We start from the raw sequence: 22,708 nt of genomic DNA on the forward strand, positions 1-22,708 counted from the left end.
GTCAAAAGGAGCTGCCCATGTCAGAAACCCCCTCTTAAATATTGTAGAGTTCACCGAGCATAGCCAGAGAGGTTTACAGTTAAAGAGAAGCAGTCAGTGTTACCTGCTACCCATCATTCAGGTGAAGTGAAACCAGACAGGTTAAGCATCCTCTGGCCTTAGGGTATGTTCACACTGAGGAATTGGGGCGGAATTCAAGCAGAAATTTTCTGCCTCAAAATATTGTTACTTTTCCACAAGAACTCACAGAGATTTCGCGCGGAAATGCAGGTTTCATGCGGAGGAGGAGTATCCAGTATTTCTATTTATACATTTTTTTTTTTCATGCGGAAATTCCGCGCCAATTCGTGGAAATGCTTCTGATTGAAAAAAATAATAACAACATTGATCTCTATGGGAGAACGACGCTGATTCTGCCTGAAAGAAAAAGGACATGTTCTTTCTTCAAGCGGATCAGACTTCCTCATCAGAATTCTGCTTGAGGAAATTCCTCAGTGTGAACTGAGGGGCAGAAATTCTGTACAACTCGTATTGAAGGGGGTGGGCCGTGACGTCACGTGGGGCGGAGCCATGACGTAACGATGCTCCGGCCCCTGTATTGCCCGTCATTACGTGAAGAGCAAACTCGCTCTGTGCAGTAATGACAGTGGGCTGCCGCAGCGTCGATCCTGGGGGTCCCCAGCAGCGGGACCGCGGCGATCTGACAAGATAAGGGATAAGATGTCTAGGGGCGGAGTACCCGTTTAAAGCTGATGGGGTGGTGAGCAGCTGTTGGCACCACGCCCTTGACTACCTACCCCATTCCAGGCAGCTTTTAAAACTATGATTGAAACATTTGCATGCATTAGATAAGAGCAGATTGCGGTATGTTGTCATCCCTCTACCCATTGTTTCCAAAAGCACCCCAGAAAATTCTTATAACCTCTAAGTGACGTTTATTTGGGCATTAAAGGGGTACTTCGGCCCTAAGACATCTTATACCCTATCCAAAGCATAGGGGATAAGATGTCTGACCGTGGGGGTCCCACGTCTTTGAGCTGCATGCTGCGCTGCCAGCTCACAAACTGCCGCGTGCAGACTACGGGGCCGGAGTATCATGACGTCACGACTCCAACTTTATATTCACTAACAGTTAAGGCCTTGTTTTATGCGCCGATTGGCTACTGTGTAAATTTGTTTTATATTTTTTTCAAATCTAATTTTTAATAATTTTCAAGTAATAACAAGAGAATGAATAAAAAAAAATATATATATGCAGGAGCATTACTGTGTAATTTATATAATTTTATTTGCAGGACAAATATACATATTTAACTGGCTATTAATTTTGTTACAAACACAAAATATCTAGTTAAATACATATATTCGCCCTGCCAAAAAATTATATCAATTACACAGAATCCTAAACAATACATATGCACCACACGTAAAAATCATTGCAGTTAGATAGATAAATAGAGAGGTTTACCCACTATCTGCAAAGAAGAAAGTATTCCGCACTACTCCAAAGTTAGATGCAAAAAGTGCTAACTTTTTGCATCTAACTTTGGAGTGCTGCGGAATACTTTCTTCTTTGCTGTCTACTTTTGACCCGTTACCGGGAACAACGGACCGCTGGCACCCATCTCCATTCTCTTTGTTTGGTTGTGCTGCCCCATCTCTATTTTTTACTATTTATCTATCTGGATAGGGGAAAGGGTAAACATAGACATGTTACTTACCAGCTGTATGGCTATCATAAGGACTGTTTTGAGGGAAAACATTCTGTCACACAAGTCGAATAAGTCTTCCAAACTTGGCCCCAATAGTTCTAGCACCATGGCGTTGTATTTACCGCAAGGACCAAAGTAATAAACCTGAGGTACACCATCTAATGGAGTGATAAAACAACAAATATTATAAAACTACATTTCAACAAAATACCCAACACACATAATATAACACAATAAAATTAATCTTCTTATATGACTTTAAGCTGGCAATTATTATTAGCTGGCAATAAGGTAAAAATATACATGGTGCTATGTCCCTGTAAAAAAACGGGGAAAAAAGCCATACCTACCTGTCCCGGGTCCCCACAGCTAAGTCAGGTCTGCTGATCTTTTTGTCTTTTTGCTGCTTTTGAGAGGAGTGCTCATTGTAGGACCCGCCGACTCAGCCAACACTGGCAGGAAAAAGACAGCAGATCAAAGGACTAGACCGAGCCAAATTGTAGCAGGGGCTTTTTTACCCTACTTTTTACTAGGTCCAGTAACCTCATATTTTGTGTGACCAAGGACAGGTAAGTATGGCTTTTTATCAGGAAACAGTACCATGTTCATTTTTAGGTTGGTACTAGGAGTCGTCCACACAACAGAACATTTCTGGCCAGAGATTCTGAGGACTGCCGGCACAGGCATAAGCCCGGGCTAGGACCATGCAGACTGCACTGCCGCCCCATAGACTAATTTATTTCTGAATGGATCCGCCTAAAGAGTGAATATATTTATTCATTTTGTGAAGTCCGGAATTTGAATTTGTTGTGGAATTCTCTGCTGCAGAAATTCAGCAACGTACACAGTGCAGCAGAATCCCACTGAAAACAATGGGTGACTGTTGCACCTAAATTCTGCTCAGAAATTCCGTAGTGTGAGCCTGACCTTATAGTAGCTTAGTCTTTCTAAGCAAATTCTATGATCTGCTGGAGATGAACAGTTGGCGCTAAAGGCAGCTGAAGGCAATTTGATTTCCCCACTCTTGTTGGTCTATGACAGTGTTTTCCAACCAGGGTGGCTCCAGCTGTTGCAAAACTACAACTCCCAGCATGCCTGGACAGGCTCTGGCTGTCCAAGCATGCTGGGGGTTGTAGTTTTACAACAGCTGGAGGCACCCTGGTTGGAAAACACTGGTCTATGACCTCATGTACTAATATGGGTCTATAATATTCTGATATATTGATCGCTATATCTATACTCATACGCCTTTGCTAAATGCTATAGCTAAAATATTGCAGAAGAACTTTGTTTTCCTTAATTCATAACATTTCAGCTTGCTCTTTGCCTGTAATTAAGCCGAGAACCTTGGGATGGAGCCTGAAGATACAAGACGTTAGGAGTTGAAGTCTAAACATTGGGCTTTTGTGGAAGTGATGGAAAAATCTCAAGATAGAGAAGTTGCAACATAAGTGACCTATGCTACGCCATGCTCAAATGACCAATCAGCATATAAAACGATGATTTGATGCGATAGTTTTACCCTCCCCTTTTTGTCAATTGGAAAAACTAATATTTTCTAATAAGGGGCAGAAGTCCTTGGGAGTCAGTGCTGAGTGGGGGATTTATACCAACATTGTCTGGTGTGAATTTGCGTATGTCGACACTCAGCAAAATAGCACAGCGGTAGTCACGGTTTAAGGCCTCACTGCAAGGCATCCTTGAGACTAACAAGTAAGATTACAACAGAGAAGGCATCTTAGGGTGGGTTCACACCACGATTTTGCTATACGGTTTCATAAAAAAAACAAAAAACTCATGCAACCGTACAGAAAACCGTGCCCATAGACTTCCCATTCAAAACTGTATGCACCATATTGCATACGGTTGTCTCAGTTTTTCAAGCCATACGGTTTCTTACTTTTCTTCCACGGTTTTTGGTCCGGGTGAAAAACTGTATTAAACCGTATACGTTTTTTTTAACATGGGGGTTAATGGGAACTGTACAGAACTGTATGTGCATACGGTTCCATCCAGTTTTCACCATACGGTTTTTGACTTTCCACAGTTTTTTTTTTTCTTGGAATTGCAACTTTATTCATAATGTAGTTAAAAGTTCAAAACGTATACGTTTTTCTTCTTAAAAAACAGATGCAACCGGACATTTTTCAAACCGTATACAGATAAAAATGCGTACACACTTTTTAATACAGTTTAGTCAGGTTTTGAGGAATCAGTTTTTTTTTATTTTTATTTTTTTTATCAAAAACCTGATACAGGAACTGTATTGCAAAAACGTGTTGTGAAGCCACCCTTACCAGCCTGCACATCTCAAGAGGAAACTGTCACACAATAGAAGTCAATAGAATCTAATGTGGAAAAAAGAGAGCAGAGCTTCCTCTAAGGACAGTATGTCTGTGTAATGTGCACAGAAGATAGTATATACACACCACACGGATGTGTACTAACCTGGTGGGGTTGTGTGCCAGACACAACCACCATGAAGAGTAGTTCAGTAGTTGTAACGGGAGTCGGCTGGGATCACCCCCTGCCGGCTTATGGACGTCTCTGGGGTAGTGGAAAAAGTCCGGGATGTTCGGCGCGTACCGTATATAGATGACAGGAGCGTAATTTAAAAAGGTTTCTTTATTGCCCAATACACTTAAACCTTTAAGTGTATTGGGCAATTAAGAAACCTTTTTAGATTACGCTCCAGTCATCTATATACGGTACGCGCCAAAGATCCCGGACTTTTTCCACTACCCCAGAGACACAATAGAAGTCATCATTGTTTTCTTCCCCTGGCTAGAAATCTGTCCTGGATGGGCTCCTTACTGTCCAGGTATCAGAGCGGTATCTTGTATTACAGTGTTTCCCAACTTGGGTGCCTCCAGCTGTTGCAAAACTACAACTCCCAGCATGCCTGGGAGTTGTAGTTTTGCAACAGCTGGAGGCACCCGGGTTGGGAAACACTGTTGTAATGAGTCAGGCACCTGTGTGGTCACATGACCAGCTTTAAATCCACTGGAAGTAAACAGTGAAGGTTCATATTGATAGACAGCAAGTAGAGATGAGCGAACTTACGGTAAATTCGATTCGTCACGAACTTCTCGGCTCGGCAGTTGATGACTTATCCTGCATAAATTAGTTCAGCTTTTAGGTGCTCCGGTGGGCTGGAAAAGGTGGATACAGTCCTAGGAAAGAGTCTCCTAGGACTGTATCCACCTTTTCCAGCCCACAGGAGCACCTGAAAGCTGAACTAATTTATGCAGGATAAGTCATCAACTGTAGAGCCGAGAAGTTTGTGACGAATCAAATTTACTGTAAGTTCGCTCATCTCTAAAAGCAAGCAGAGATCCCTAAAGCCTTGAGGATTTGATACATTTTACAACGATAAAATATATAATTTAATGATACAAATCTTTTTTGCAAAAACAGTAATATTCCTTTAAAATAGCGCACGCTCCAGCTGCTCCAAAGCACACATACAAAACACATATTGGACACAATGCAAACAAACGGGCGGTTCCTTCCAATAAACATTTTCCACTCCGTCGCACAAGTACATATGTCCGTAATGCGGCCCTCTGGATCTTTTCTACCCAAGATCAAGTGCTTTTCTAGTGACAGATGATGTACAACACAACCCAGGCAGCGAAGGCAAAAATCAGTCAGCTGAACGGATTCCAATTCCCTTCTAGTTCTCTCACAAAACCACCAAAAGCTTAGCCATGTTTTCATGAATACAGTTTAATATACCAGATTAAGCAGGATTAAGCATATGGAGTATGGACAGAATAGATTTATCTATGACATTTCAATCCAAGAGAAGCGAATCTGTGCGCGACAAGCTCAGCGCCGCTTTTTATACACGTACAATGGCTGCCAGGAAGAATTAATATCAAAGTCTACGGGGGAGATTTATTAAAACCTGCCCAGAGGAAAAGTTGCCGAGTTGCCCATAGCAACCAATCAGATCACTTCTTTCCTTTTTCAAAAATGAAAGGAGCAATCTGATTGGTTGCTATGGGCAACTTAACAACTTTTCCTCTGGACAGGTTTTGATAAATCTCCCCCTAAGACTATTCTGATAAGCTCATCGCACATTTAACACATAAAACACCCATCAATTATAGGTGTATAGTTTTTGTATAATTTAGTAAAATACCACATGGGATAAGTCAGAAGCAAGTCAAAACCATCCCTGTGCCAAATTAGTATAGTCTATGTTCGTGTTTCCCAACCAGGGTGGCTCCAGCTGTTGCAAAACTACAACTCACTTGCAGCAGAAACCCATTGATCTCAATGGGATTTTTCTGTTCTGTGCATACTACCAAAGTCCTGTAGTGGAACTTCAAAAGGCGAAACTGGATTTTACTAAAAGAATCGACATGTTCATTCTTTCGGTAGAACTCCGCCCACTAAAGCTCATGGTCATCTGGACTTTGAATTGCGGGGGCTAATTTCCACTCCAAATGAACCCCGATTCCGGGCCGTGTGTATCAGTAGATTGAATGTTCATAGTATGTGTGGGCCCTTAAAGGGCCTTACTGTGGAGGAAAATATAAAATAAAAAGGTTTTCAAATCAACTGGTGCCAGAAAGTTATACAGATTAGTAAATTTCTTCTATTTGAATATCTTACTTCTTCCAGTACTTATCAGCTGTTTTATGCTCCACAGGAAGTTGTGCAGTTCTTTCCAGTCTGACCACAGTGCTCTCTGAGGCCACCTCTGTCTGTGCCAGGAACTGTCCAGAGCAGGTGCAAATACCTATAGCAAACCCCACCTGCTTTGAATTGTTACAGACACAGACACAGGTGGCAGCAGAGGGCACATCCATGTGTTTTTGTGTAGATTTCCTTTCCAGTGGAGATTTTCTGCACCAAATCTAACCTGTGTAAGTGTACCATAAAGCTGCCCATTAATAATTTCCACAGCTGTTGGCCAAATCCCGATCCCTAAAAAAAAAAATGCTGAACTTGGTCCTGCATGTGATCTGAATAGAGAAGGGAGTAAGCTACTGCCAGACAGCGACTTACCTGAGCACAAAAGAATCAGGCATACTGATATCCAACATGCCTGACTGCTGTCTTCCCCAATTGTCAGGGGAGGGTCAGGAATCCCCCATACATTAGTCGGACGACCCCACTTAAACTAGCAGGCTTGGAAGCTTTAATATGTACGTCAGCTTGACATGGCTGTTTGTTCAATATCTGCTTATACACACTGGTAGAATAAGAGTATTTCTCTAGGGAGTAGTAACAATGCTAACTAGAAGTCCATACTAAATCATTTATATTTACTTTGTAAAGTAGTGAGTAGGGAATGAATTATTAAAACCTGCCCTGTGGCTTGTATGGAGCCAAAACATTAGAACTTATAAACCCATTCAATGGAAAGTGGGCATTTGGAGATGTGAGTGAGGGCGTCCAAACTAAAAAATACCACCAAATTGCCTCCTAGATCTTTTCCCCAGTCTTTACTATTGCTATGAAATCTGCAATGCTAATCCTATAGAAGTCCTATGTGATAAAAAGCCCTAATGTTATACACGCTTACATGCATTATACAGATAAACGCTCAGTTTCACCAAAACCCTCCTCTGTACCTAGTTCAATGACCGCTATGCATACATCTTACATTGCTTTATTGCCGTACATTATCTTAAGGGTTATTATTATTATTTTTTTTTTATTAAAGCAAGGTTGTTCCTCAATAACCATTATAACATCAGTAATGTTTAAACTAAAAACTAGTAAAATTATGGAGTAGGAGGTCTGGCCTCTAGGACCCATGTGGTTGAAGCAGTGTTCCCCGCACAGGGTGCAGCACCGAGTAGGGTAAATAACTGGTGCCCAAACGCCTACATCTGAGAAAAGTGGGTATACGGGCTGCACCAATAATAAGGTGCACACAGTTCTATTAAAGGGGAAAAACTATATCAAGAAGGAAGAAAATTTGCATTTCTGAAAAATACCCTTAAAGGGTAGCTCCCACCATCCTATTTTTTTTTCTGTCCCTGCCTATTGCCAATCTATCCCTAACCCCCTCCCTGCTTTAAATTTTTATTTTTACTATATTAAAAATGCTTTTTGTCTGCCTGGCAGTGTCCTCACTACCAGGCAGACTTCCCCAGCAGGCGCAACATCGCTGACTTCCGCCCTTAGTTCATCTACACAGGGTGCCTCCAGCTGTTTCATCACTACAACTCCCAGCTTGCCCTGACATCTACTGGCTGTCAAGGCATGCTGGGAGTTGTAGTATTGAAACAGCTGGAGGCACCCCGTGTAGATAAACTATATTAGTTACATGCGGCGCTAGCCCGTCCCATCAGTCTCCCCCCAACCCCCCCGCCTTACCCCGTTCCCTCCATCACAACACCCCCCCCCACCAAATTACACTTACTGCAGAGTCCGGCAGCGGGCGTGCAGGGACGGCGATGTGCGGGAGGAGTGGCCTCCCAGCCAGTGGCCGGGGAGCCAATGCGCTCGCTCCCTGCCTGATTGACAGGCAGGGAGCAAGCGCAGGCTGAATGAAAAAGGACTGATTGCCCGGCCGCATCGGTCCTTTTTCAGGCATGACGTCACGCCAGGCTGCAGCCGGCCACTAGGAGGGAGACCTCTAGTGGCCGGTTTTCAAATGAAAATTAAACAATTTGAATTAAAAAAAATAATAATAAAAGTATATTAGAGATATGGTGAAGTACATAAGTACTACAACATATCAAAAAATAAAGTTGGTGACAGTGCCCATTTAACCAAGTGACCACAGCGGGCACCACCTTTATGTTAAATGCCCAGTATACAAACTATTAATCCAACACCTACCGTTCTATTCAAAGAAAAGGTCAGAAATAGGAGTGTTTATTTGGTCGGCTTAAAAGTGTGCATAGATGTGCCCAGGACACTTCATCCCAAGGAGAAGAACATGTCCGACCAGCCAGATCACTTTTTCAGATTCTAATTTGAACTATAAAAAGTCTAGCGTACTAGAGATATAGCACACTTTATATTCAGTATATTCTCATTCCTATTCGCTTTATATTTCTATCCTATTGAGTCATATTTTCCTTAAAAGGGTACTCCAGCCCTAGATATCTTATTTTCCATGCCAAGGATAGGCGATAAGATGTCTGGGTGGGGAGTACCCCTTTAAGGAAATCCACTTCTCTCTACAGTGTTTCCCATGCACAGTCCTCAAGTACCCCAACAGATCATGTTTTGGGGATTTCCTTAGTCTTTCACAGGTGATATAATTCTGGCCAGGGCATCAGACATCTCCACAATTATATCACATGTAAAAGACCAAGGAAATCCTAAAAATAGGACCTGATGGTGGGAACTTGAGGACCGCACTTGGAAAACACTGCTCTAAAGCTTTGGAGAAAGGTTAAAAGGAAAGGTCTACCTAGTTTGCCTGGTCTATCACTGTGATGTAGGGTGCCAGCACACCACGTTTTTGTTATACAGTTCCCGTATACGGTTTCAAGTAAAAAAAATGTATGGCACTGTATAGAAAACGGTATGCATCGACTTAACATTGTAAACTGTATGCCAAACGCATCATCCGGTTTAGTCCATTTTGCATCTCATACGGTTTTGTCCAGTTTTTTACCCGTACCAAAACTGTAGTCTACCACGTTTCTCGGCCCGGGTGAAAACTGTATTAAACTGATACAGGAACTGTATTGCAAAAACATGGTGTGCATGCACCCTTAAAAGGGAATGTGTCATCAGAAAAGGATTTTTTCTTCTTTTTTTTTTAATTCAAGTTTACACATTTTTGGCAATTCCCAACGTTACATTTTACTATCTATATTATAAAATAATTCTGAAATCTTGCCACTTCCATTCTGACCATCAGGTCTAAAAACAAAGCTGAAACTTCCAGTTCTGTACAGATCATTTTCCAGCAGCATTCCTATTATTAACACAGACAGGAGTACAGTGAAATGTGACACCAACATATAGCTAACAGAGGCCCACACAATAGCTGTTGCTCACAGATCATCCTTCCCCTACCTTTGTAATGGCCACTAAAAAAGGTCACTGAGCATGCTCAGACATTTTTCCTACTCAAGTGAATGGGACAGCTTTGGTCTATTGGTTTGTGTGTTTTTACCTTCTGTTATGCTACACTTGAATTTTAATACGTTTGGAATAAACTTTGGATTTTATCCTTGTCGGGAGCGGGAAGTCTACCTTCATTCCTACTGTTTGGTCTATTGTTGCCTTGTCCATGTGGCCTGCTGTAAAGCATCTCTCTAAATGCTGTATAAAATAGCTCTAGCAAGATGGGCTGCCCATGAATAATTGACATAAAATAAAAAGATGAAGAAAAAAAATAAAAAGATGAAAAAAAAAAAATTAAAAATCTGGTTTTTTTTAGTATCTGGCTCTATCCAGTAAAAAGATCTATGAAAATCCGCTGCGTTTTCTGCTACAAGCACCTGCCACCTAAAATCTGGTGCCCCGACATGTCTCTCTAACAGACCTCACTGGCTTCTCATTGACACACACAGCTACCTGGCCTTAGCCCTGTGTGTACAGTAAGGTATGAAGGCAGGTCCCATTGTGCCAATGTCAATCACTAAAGAGAGTTCTCTGCCTCTAGTGACTGGGATGTGCGGGCCAGCCGACTGGGTCAAAGCTTTCTTCCGCAGCAGATTTTAGGTGACAGATGCTCGTAGCAGAATACGTAGCTGATTGCCCGCAGCATTAAATATGCTGCGGGTGCTGTGTCTGGTCACTAGGGGTCTCACCTTTAGGGTGGGTGAAAAAATCCTAATGGATAAATACATGAAAGATAACTACATCTTTAAGAGGTTAATGTGAGTGTGTAGCCAATAAAAATTTTAAGAAATTAGAACATTTTTTTTTTTTTTTTTTTTTTGACAAAGATGAATTAAAAAGCACAACCTCTCCAGCTTTCAGATCTTCCAGGAAAGGCCGACGACCTTCTGGCAGCATTGTTCATTATAAGAGCAGATCTCCTAAGGGAATGTTTAGAACTGCTCAATGTTCTCAAGGGACAAAGCACTTTCCATGATGCACATCCATAGCATCAAACAAGACCAATAAATAACCATGGCAGAAAAAAAGGAAGTTTTCGTGTTGTCACCTACTGACACAACCGAGGACATTGTGCAGAGCTGACAGTAATGCTAAGTGGGTACAATACAATATCATACTGTCCCATATCGTGTTTTTTTTTATTAAAAACAAATTAAAACTACTTGTATCAGAAGAAAATCCATTTCCCTGCTTTTATTATTTTTATTTTATTTTATAACAAAATTTAGCATTGAAGCATATCTGATTTGGTCCACATTTGCGGAGAGAACTGAACATACCGCTCACTGAACGGATTTTTCAAAGCCCACATTACTACGGCAGGTTGGAACATTATCAGTCTGTCCGCAGTTATACTGGATTGATGACCGTGTCAGAGATATGCTGATAGAAACTAAAACAAGCTCACTGAAGATACAGAACTAGAATACATGCACATCATTTAAAGGGGAACTCCGCCCCTAGGATGTTTGATTGCGGGGCCCTGCTGCTGGGGACCCTCGTAATCTCCATCTGCACCTGGCGTTCGTTTAGAGTATCGGGTGCAGCTGCAGAGGCTCGTGACTTCACGGTCACATCCCGCTCGTGCTGTCACGGCCACACCCCCTCCCATAGACTTGCATTGAGGGGGCTTGGCCGTGACGTCACAAGTGTGGCGTGACGCTTCGAGCCTCCACGCCGCATCGCCAGTCATCTGGCATGTAGCCAAGATCGCTCTGTGCATCGCATGTCTGGGGTGTCTCAGCAGAGATCGCAGGGGTCCCCAGCAGCGGGCCCCTCGCGATCAGACATCATGTCCCTTATCTTTTGAATAGGGGTTAAGATGTCTAGGGGCAGAGTACCCCTTTAAGACCGTGAACAGATCAGATCCCTACCAGTTCGGAAAGCACACAAAACAAGCAAATGCTCACAAAAATTCTAGAATGTCACTTCTGTAATCGTTCTCTCTCTGATCCAAGAACATGCAGATCTGCTAGAGATTGTCAATCCCCATGTCTTCACAGCAGACCAGGCCGCTCTGCTAGACACCAGAACACGTGCCTACTAGCACATTTGCTAAACTTCAAACTCCCCCGTGTCAGGGTACGCTAAAGCCTAAAACTACAGAATAATTGTGGTATACAAATTTTTTTTGGACCCAAAAACTGCAGCCACCTGTACTTTTGAGTCTAAAAAAAAAAAATCTAAATATTCATGACTTTTCCATCTTGGTTGTTGCAATTTTATAGTGTAGAAGTCACAAGATTGATAGACATGCATGCAGTAATTTTTCCGCCACGATGTCCCGTCACTGTATAACGCCCGTAATGAATTACGGGCATATACGGGTGCAAACGGGCAGTTACAAAACCCCATAGGCTGCAATGCAATTTAGTCACGGCCGTCAGGGGTTTTGTAACGGCCGGGTTTCGCAGCTGTAGTGACGGATCTTCTGACGGAAGATCCTAAATGGAGAAATTCACAGTGTGAAAGGAGCCTTAAACCCCTTCCTTCACAGCACATGAGCTCAGAGCTGGACAACCAACAGTGGCCAATGAGACTAGAAACTTGTTGTCAACACATAAGGTTCTATTCAAACTGTTTGTAGCGACTAGAGATGAGCGAACTTACAGTAAATTTGATTCGTCACGAACTTCTCGGCTCGGCAGTTGATGACTTATCCTGCATAAATTAGTTCAGCTTTCAGGTTCTCCGGTGGGCTGGAAAAGGTGGATACAGTCCTAGGAAAGAGTCTCCTAGGACTGTATCCACCTTTTCCAGCCCACGGGAGCACCTGAAAGCTGAACTAATTTATGCAGAATAAGTCATCAACTGCCGAGCCGAGAAGTTTGTGACGAATCAAGTTTACTGCAAGTTCGCTCATCTCTAGTAGCGACTCTCAGGGGTATACGTCATACATCCAATGTATATTCTTACCAGAAGCCTCCCATCACTGTATATACATACAGTATCATACCCTGCTAATAGGCCTCAATGCTAAAAGGAAGGAAGAAAAAACAACAGACTATGCAACAACGTTTCTTTACTGGATGCCAGTAAAAAAAATCATGGGGGAAGTTATCTGTGTCTGTGTAAATAAATTATTTTTATATATAAAGTTATATATAAAGTTATTTTATGTAGACAAGTTTATAAGTGGGATGGGGGCTGGTGTGAGGGTGCGAAAAAATGAGTGCTTGTGCCAAAATATGCGACAATTAAAAAAAAGTCACTGACACTGCAAAAAGCCAACCATGCCACGCTACATTCAAGTACTTTTCTTGAATTAATCTAAATTCATTGCACAAAAATTTGCTCCTATTTGACCTGTAGCAGCAAAATTGGGTAAAACCAATAATAAATTCGCTCCACAGTCTACTACAATATTCCATACACTACAGTAAAGCAATATGGATATATAATCAGCCCAACGGGTAACGAAAAAGAAAAACGCTTCAGGCACCTGTCAGGCATCCTTTGGATAACGGGGGAGATTTATCAAAACCTGTCCAGAGGAAAAGTTCCCAGTTTCCCATAACAACCAATCAGATCACTTCTTTCATTTTTCAGAGGCCTTTTCAAAAATGAAAGAAGCAATCTGATTGGTTGCTATGGGCAACTCGGCAACTTTTCCTCTGGACAGGTTTTGATAAATCTCCGCTAAGATGTCTAGGACCGGAGTAAGTACCCCTTTAAGTTGTTTATCACCGATGTCTACTCAATGGGGGAGATTTATCAAAACCTGTGCAGAGGAAAAGATGCCCAGTTGCCCATAGCAACCAGATGGCTTCTTTCGTTTTGCACAGGCCTTGTTAAAAATGAAAGAAGCGAGCTGATTGGTTGCTATGGGAGACTGAGCAACTTTTCCTCCGCACAGGTTTTGGTAAATCTCCCCCAATGTTCTTATTGTTTACCCATCACCATTTCTTTTTTTCAAAGTCCACAGCAAGACCCCCAAATGAGTAGTAGGTGGGTGGAAGCTGTCATACCGAGTGGACCGGGCACTACTACTTCATAAATCAAATGCCTTAAAAACAGTGTTTCCCAAACAGGGTGCCTCCAGCTGTTGCAAAACTACAACTCCCAGCATGCCCGGACAGCCGAAGGCTGTCTGGGCATGCTGGGAGTTGTAGTTTTGCAACAGCTGGAGGCTTCCTGGTTGAGAAACATTGCTTTAAATGGTACTCCGGTGCAAAACTTTTTTTTTTTCCTTTTTTTTTTTAAATCAACTGGTGCCAGAAAGTTAAACAGATTTGTAAATGACTTCAATTAAAAAATCTCAATCCTTCTAGTACTTATCAGCTGCTGAATACTACAGAGGAAATTCTTTTCTTTTTGGAACACAGAGCTGTCTGCTGACCTCATGAACACAGTGCTCTCTGCTGACATCTCTGTCCGTTTTAAGAACTGTCCAGAGTAAAAGAAAATTCCAATAGCAAACATATACTGCTCTGGACAGTTCCTAACATGGACAGAGATGTCAGCAGAGAGCACTGTGCTCCTGATGTCAGCAGAGAGCACTGTGTTCCAAAAAGAAAATAATTTCCTCTGTATTATTCAGCAGCTAATAAGTCCTGGAAGGATTAAGATTCTTTAATAGAAGTAATTTACAAATCTGTTTATTTTGTAAATCAACTGGTGCCAGAAAGTTAAAGTTTTCCACCGGAGTACCCCTTTAAAACCTTGACTACTGTCCCCACAGAGTTCATTCTCAAACTTCTGAACACTGAAGTATCCAAAGCTTACCTAAGGACCATTTCATTGTACCTCCTAGTTGTCTGGGTATTAAACGCTCCCATTTCCATTGCTATATGCCCCCCCAAAAAAACCAAGTCTTGCCGGCTGGACTGACGGATGTGTAAGGATTGTAATATAGGATGACCACACCTTAGAAGGTTTGATACATTACAGTACATAGCAGGAAAAGATGACGGCTGCTGTTCTTATACATACTGCAGAAGCCTGGAACACAGCAATAAGAATGTCTGTTCCTCGGAGCTAAACACATAAAGAAAGAAAATTAGCTCAGAAGAATTTAGGGGGGAAAAAAGGTAGTTTGGTATAAAAAGGCGGCACTGGGCCAAATAGTTGAAATGCTTGAGCTATGGCATATGTTATTGAGACACCACATGTAAGTCATGTAATTTAAGTCAAAATGTAGAAGCAACACTCCCTTTCAGTTAACCATGTCTGAAATGCTCGGCAGCAGGAAGAAGGAGATCTGTTACATTCATAGGACACAAGGTTATACATCAGGACTGAGGCCATTGAGGAGGAAAACCTGTGGTAAGATCACAAATGTCAGGATGTCCTCCAGGATGTCCCTGAATGGGACTAATCGCATATCAAGTGTTGTTAACAGAAAGCTTAGTAAAGATGGCAGCTCCCATAGACTACACACACCATACCATTGGGCTTTACCCAAACATAAAGCTATGGTCATAGAACACTAGGGATCTACACCGGACGTATAAGTCAGGTAATAGGTTATTTCAATGGTACTCCGATGGAAAATTTTTTTTTTTTAATCAACTGGTGCCAGAAAGTTAAACAGACTTAATCCTTCCAGTACTTATTAGCTGCTAAATACGAAAGAGGAAATTCTTTTCTTTTTGGAACACAGAGCTCTCTGCTGACATCTCTGTCTATTTTATGAACTGTCTAGCGTAAGAGAAAATCCCCATAGCAAACATATGCCGCTCTGGACAGCTCATAAAATGGACAGAGATGTCAGCAGAGAGCACTGTGGTCATGATGTCAGCAGAGAGCTCTGTGTTCCAAAAAGAAAATAATTTCCTCTGTAGTATTCAGCAGCTAATAAGTCCTGGAAGGATTAAGATTTTTTTTAATAGAAGTAATTTACATATCTTTTTTTTTTTTGCCAGAAAGTTAAAACAAAGTTTTCCACTGGAGTACCCCTTTAATGGACAGAACATAGCCTACTAGTGACTACCTTTGGTTTAATATCTGAGAATATTACTTTTATTTTTCAAGACTTAAAAGTAGAGGCTTCTGTGCCTTGGAGTCCAATAAATTAAGAGATGTTTGGGAAATCGAATGTCACTAGTAGACATTCTTATAAACCAATTCTAATAAAGTAAATGACCCCGCTGCAGTATACTCCGGAATATCTTCCTGCCCGTATTCAGATGTATACCTCAAATGACATATTGACTGGATACGCCATAAACATATGATCAGTAGCTGGATCAGCTGCTGGATCATGAGAGTCATTTTAAGGAAAATCCCTTTAAACTAACCAACTTCTTCACACCCCAACAACCCAGCCCCTCCCCCCCACACACTCTAAGGCTAAGCATGCATGTGTTCTTTATAGACAGAGGAAAAAATAAGCTGCTGCCAGACACCTCTGGGGATGACTTATCTCTCAAAACAAGTATCTCACATGTCCAATTCTGACTGCCTGATCCTTCTATCCCCACATCAACCACCAATAGCGCCATTGTGATGCCTTCACCACTTTCAAATAAGAGCTGGGATTAGCAGGAGGGGGACAGAGTTACTTTTACGTATGTGGAAATTGACAAATTCTAGTGGAACGCTAAATAAATTTTACTTGTTAAATGGTAATTAGAAAAATTACCAATTGTTTAAATCAGGTTTTTATATACATAGCAATTATTATTTTTTTTTTTATATACACACTTTTGTTCTTTCCAAATTTCCATTTTGCATGCCATATATTTTATTAATAATAATAATAATATTCCAGAAATCCTGCAGTTTTCATTCTGGCCACTAGGTATAAGAATAAGCTGCAACTTCCTGTTTCGTAAAGATTATTTCCCAGTAATGCCTTTCCTCTCAGCAGAATGAAATGTTATAAGCAGATGATAACACTGGATCCACCACCACTCAAAGCAGAGATTAGTACCCCCCTCCCTGTAGTATTACTTCTGAAAAGGTCAGAGAATGGCCAGGTACTGTCTCCAGTTCATGTGAATGGGACAGATCACATATCAAGTGTTGTTAACAGAAAGCTTAGTTAAGATGGCAGCTCCCATAGTGTACAAAAAAAACGAAATAGCGTCATAGTAGGACAAGCGGGGCTGCAAACGTGTGCCAATCATGCTATTCTGTGCTGGATAATCTCCCTTATTGTATATTTATGGGGGGTGCAATTACTATACAGGTTAAAGGGGTACTCCGGTGGAAATTTTTTTTTCAAATCAACTGGTGCCAGAAAGTTAAACAGATTTGTAAATTAGTAGAAAATGCTGGTGCAGCTCACAATTATATGCTGGCCGAGGTGCGTTAGGAAATACACCAATAATGTGCAGATTTACAACAAATTGAAAAGAAAAATGAAAAAACTGCCCACACCTCAAGGACAGTAGTAATATATATTAAATTTGGTAGTTTAATACAATAATTTAATGGCTTAGACTGTGCTTCAAATATCAAATGAATACAATTTATTAAAATATACTGAGCTACTGAGGTAGGGGTTGAATACTTTGTGTAGAGTACCCCAAAACTCGTTTAGCCTGAATGCAGTGTGACTGTGATATGGACTTTTAGCCATTATTTGTCAGACATCAGTTCCAGCTATATTTCAAAAAAAGATCCAATATTGCTATTGTGATCCATCTGCAATGCTGTGATCCATCGGCTGCCACCTGATTTACCTACCGTTCCTGTGATCCATCCGCTGATCCATCTGCTGATCCTGTGTTCCATCTATTGTCTGCATCGACCGCTGACGTCAGACGCTACCAACACAAGTGAGCTCAACGAGGGAACACCGTTAGTCTGTACTTACAGACCTCCGCAGCAACTGCACAGCAACCACCGGGTTCAGTGCCATCTGAACCAGCTGCGTACGGCGCCTGCAAGCGCCCACAGGTCAGCTCGTCACACTATTCACCAGCGAGACGGAGAGGATACAGTGAATTTGGTAATATAACTATCTTTATTCATCAGTGGCCAACTTGTTCAGTTTATTGGACATTTTCATCCGGTTATTGCTGGACCGGATTATCAGCCAAATAGCATTGCCGGATTATCAGTCACATTGCAGTATTATCCCACAACCATTATTTATGTTCTTTGCATACTTTTATTATGTTTTACAGTATATCTATGGGATTATTCCTCCCACAAGGGCCCTGTGAGGGGAATTTGAATGCATTTTATATATTTTAATACATTTTATTCATTTGATATTTTGAAGCACGGTCTCAGCCATTAAATTATTGTATTAAACTACCAAATGTAATATCTATTACCACTGTCCTTGAGGTGTGAGCAGGTTTTTCCTTTTTCTTTAAGATTTGTAAATTACATCTATTCAAAACCTCTTAATTCATCCAGTACTTAAATTCCTCTGTAATATACAGCATTTGACGAGTTGTTATTTTCTGTCTGACCACAGTGCTCTCTGCTGACACCTCTGTCCGTGTTAGGAACTGTCCAGAGCAGGAGAGGTTTCCTATGGGGATATGCTCCTAATCTGGACACTTCCTGACACAGACAGAGGTGTCAGCAAAGAGCACCATACAATCTTCCCTGTGGTATACAGCAGCTGATAAGTACTGGAAGGATTAAGATATTTAAAATTGAAATGAATTACAAAACTGTTTAACTTGATTTAAAAAAATAAAAATAAATTATATATATTATATATTAATAATAATAATAATAATAATTTTTCCCTGGGGTACTCCTTTTAACAGTAAGGGGACTGCTGTCCCTTCATTCTCTGGAGACCAGACACACAGCAATCAAAGTAAGACATATTACAGTGATGCACCATCTTATCAAGTTATAGATCTCGTCATTATACAAAAATTCAGCTTTCTTAACACAATCTTGTATAACTCCTTTAGGGTCTATTGACACGTACAGTATTCTGCGCATATTTCATGCCCAGATTTGACGCGAAGGATTTTCTGTTGCAGATTTCAATGTAAACTCAATGACTTGAAATCCTGCGCATGAAATCTGCACAGAATACTGTAAGTGTGAATAGACCCTTAAGGTATAAATTAAGTCCAGAAATAACTAAAAGCAGTGCACTATACCATAATCCAATGCGGGAACGCCCTATATTCTCAAGTTCTTAGAATCCTTTAAAATTCCACACATTCAGCTACCTAGAAACCTTACTTCAGTGGTGGCAATTCGCAAAAGACCATTGAACCACTGCCGCCTAGTAAAAGCCTGGTTGCCGAGCATTTTATACTCAAGCATGCCAGTTCTCTCCATATTAGAGAGGAGAGACTACAGACCAGTTCAGCAACATCATTTAGTGACAAAGACGGAGTCCCCTCTGGTCTATTATATATTCCAGCACAGGACTTACTATTGGCAATTGATACATTTTGTTGAGTAGAACCAAGGTGGGTTTAAAGAGTACTTTGCTGGAAAACATTTTCTTTTTAATCAACTGGAAAGTTAAACAGATTTTTAAACAGATAAATTACTTATATTTAAAAAATCTTAATCCTTCCAGTACTTATCAGCTGCTGTATGATATATAGTTCTTTTCTTTTTGAATTTATTTTCTGTCTGACCACAGTGCTCTCCGCTGACACCTCTGTCCATTTTGGGAACTGTCCAGAGTAGGAGCAAATCCCCATAGCAAACCTATCCTGCTCTGGACAGTTCCAGAGATAGACAAAGGTGTCAGCAGAGAGCACTGTGGTCAGACAGAAAAGAAATTCCTCTGGAGCATTCAGCAGCTGATAACTACAGGATGGACTAAGATTTTTTAATATAAGTAATTTACAAATCTTTCTGGCACCAGTTGATAAAAAAAAAAAAAAATGTGTTCCAGCTGAGTACTCCTTTAAGTGTCCTTGTCTGAGACAGAAAGAGAAACTCCTACTGCAGATTAACTTTATACTTCATCTACCTTCTATCCCCATATATCAGTGTTTCCTAACCAGTGTGCATGTAGGGAGTTGTAGTTTTGCAACAGCTGGAGGCACACTGGTGGGAAAACACTGCCATTTATTTGTCTTGAGTTATTTTCAGTCTGACCACAGTGCTCTCTGATAACATCTCTCTCTGTCTCAGGAACTGTCCAGAGTAGGAGCAAATCCCCATAGCAAACCTCTCCTGCTCTGGACAGTTCCTGACATGGACAGAGGTGTCAGCAGAGAGCACTGAGGTCAGAAAGAAAATAACTCAACTTCAGCATCTGATAAGTACTGGAAGGATTAAGATTTTTTTAATACAAGTAATTTACAGATCTGTTTAACTTTCTGGAGCCAGTTGATGTGAAATCCTTTTTTATTTTCATGGAATACCCCTTAAAATACACGGCATGCCCCAAAATGCCCTAGATTTAAATAACCCACAATGCTTCAGATTAAACTGCAGAAATAATGCAGATTTTAAACACACTGGTCCAGATTTATCAATCTACCTAAATCCTGAACTGTCTGGTGTTGCTCATAACAACCATTCACAGCTCAGCTTTCATATTTTAATGAGCAGTGGTGATATGAAAGCTGAGCTGTAATTGGTTGCTATGGACAAAACCAGACAGTTATGGTTTTGAGCAGATTGATAAATCTGGGCCTATAAATTTGCACCGTTTCTGCAGCATAATCTGCAAGATTTAATGCTATTTTATGCTTCAGATTTTAATGCAATAAGTCTATGGAAAATCCAGAGTATTTTTGCTGCATGTGGCCATAGTCAAAAAGGCATTATCAGCTTTGGGAAATTCCCTTAAATTAAAAGGTATACGTTAACTTTTCATTCCATTCTTAGTGCACTGCGCATGCGTAAACTCAAAAACCGTTTTGTGCAAACTGGATGGAACCATACGAACATATGGTTCTCTACGCTTCTTATTGACTCCCATGTTAAAGGAACCGTATACGGTTTCAATACGCTATTTCACCCAGACAAAACGTGGTAGGCTATGGTTTTGGGTACGGGCAAAAAAAAAAAAAACGGTCAAGACCGTACAAGACGCAAAAAGTGCACAACCGGATGCATCGTTTGGCATACAGTTTTCAATGGAGAGTCAATGCATACAGTTTTCAATGGAGAGTCAATGCATACAGTTTTCAAGTTGAAAACATATACGGGAACTGTATTGCAAAAACATGGTGTGAATGCAGCCTAAGGGAGGCCTACAAAACCTGGCCGCATGTGCACATGAAAGGCCCTCAAAAAGTGGCAGACCTTTGTAGCCACTGTCTACTTTAGCTAAAAAGTAGAGGATCCTGAACTGGGGCACTGTCATTCATTATTGCTGTGAAGACAAAGACTAAAGGGGAAACTGTGGTGCATTCTTAGACTGTCTAGTCAAAGTTTTCACCTTCTATTACTTGGCTTACTTTTACACCAAAAATGTGCACACAGTGGGGGAGATTTATCAAAACCTGTGCAGAGGAAACGTTGCCCAGTTGCCCATAGCAACCAATCAGATCGCTGCTTTCATTTTTAACAAGGCCGATGCAAAATGAAAGAAGCGATCTGATTGGTTGCTATGGGCAACTGGGCAATGTTTCCTCTACAAGTTTTAATAAATCTCCCCTAGTGTGGCCATTTTGGGGGAATTGGTAATCTCGCCCCTCCATTTTCCTGTAGGCCAAGTCCCAAGTCAAACAGGTAGCAAATGTGTCTAAACGTGTATTCACATGCCATAGATTCGTTGTCCCAACGGGCTTCAATAGGAAGTCCGGACATGCAGCGAATCCACAACAGAATTGTGCAGGGCCTTCTTGTTGTAAGAAAGGGAAAGAAGTACTTCATTGAGGTCAGTACATCGGGTTGTTCATAAGACTCCTGCAGCTCTAAATGGCTGAGCATTGGCTCAGAGTAGTCTGTATCCACTTGCTTTGTATTGTTCCTATGTCTGTGCTTTCTAAATAACGAATTGAAGCAACCAACCCTTCATATTTATTTCCAGAAAGCAACATAAGTGTAGTATCAAAGTCACATGTGTGCAAATATATAGATGATATTTATAGCTGTTTATATAGTAAAATGTAATCAAATCGGTTCTGTTGTAGGGATGTTAAGAGCTTTCCCAGAAAAATTAAGTCTGAGGAACAATAAGTGATATCAATAAGACTGTGGCTCCAGGCTGTGTTCACATGTTGCAGTAGTGTTGCGGTAACACAACATGTGAACACTGCCTCAGTAGACTTAAATCAGTAAATACAAATAGCATAGAAGAGACACGGTTATCCGCACTCACCGCTAGGCTTCAGTCGGCCGACTCCGCTTCAACTGCTCCCACAGACGGACATCACCGGTTCCAGACCTGATGCAGGGCGCTCAGAGGCGACTGCCGGCGGTGTTGCACTGTGTGCGCTTCTTAAAAGCTCGGCCGGAAGCAGCACACACAGCGTGAAACTGCCAGCAGTCGCCTCTGAGCGCCCTGCATCAGGTCTGGAACCGGTGATGTCCGTCTGTGGGAGCAGTTGAAGCGGGAGCAGCCTAGCGGTGAGTGCGGATAATAGTGTCTCTTCTATGCCATTTGTATTTAGTGACTTTGGCCCAGATTTGTCAAACTGTGTGCGAGAAAAAGTGGAGAGATTTTCCCACAGCAACCAATCACAGCTCAGCTAATGAGCTCTGGTAAAGTGAAAGCTGAGCTGTGATTGGCTGCTGGGGGAAAATCACTCCACTTTTTCTCTCACACGGTTTGATAAATCTAGGGCCTTCGTTCTCTCTGGTTACCAGCACCGCCAGACCCGCACACTAAGGACTTCGGTCTCCCATTGTGACAGAGGTATCGCAGCCCAGTGACACTTTATAACAATAGTGCCACTATACCTTTGAAGTAATATAGTAGTATTCAGTAATCATGAACATGTCACTGGTTGCAGCTGTACTACCATAAAGGAAACCATAACAATACTGTGCTCCCAGATGACTCCGGCACCTACACAGATGTCCTTGTGAAGCCCGGCGGACACAATGAGAACAAGCACCTGTAATCCTCCTGCCCTTTTCTGCATTACAGATCATTTCCT

At 41.4% G+C, this 22,708-nt stretch overlaps 1 protein-coding gene across 4 annotated transcripts in view; it reads right to left on the reverse strand.

Moving 5' to 3' along the window:
- Positions 1–22,708, reverse strand: part of CSNK1G3 (casein kinase 1 gamma 3) — a 142,682-nt gene that overhangs the window by 41,087 nt on the left and 78,887 nt on the right. For all 4 annotated transcript variants that reach the window (XM_056537337.1, XM_056537336.1, XM_056537339.1 and 1 more), the window contains exon 5: positions 1,722–1,870. In XM_056537337.1, the coding sequence (XP_056393312.1) occupies positions 1,722–1,870 (149 nt within the window). The remainder of the gene's footprint in view (positions 1–1,721; positions 1,871–22,708) is intronic.

Source organism: Hyla sarda, chromosome 1, assembly GCF_029499605.1.
Source record: "Hyla sarda isolate aHylSar1 chromosome 1, aHylSar1.hap1, whole genome shotgun sequence".
In the NCBI taxonomy this organism is placed as follows: domain Eukaryota; kingdom Metazoa; phylum Chordata; class Amphibia; order Anura; family Hylidae; genus Hyla; species Hyla sarda.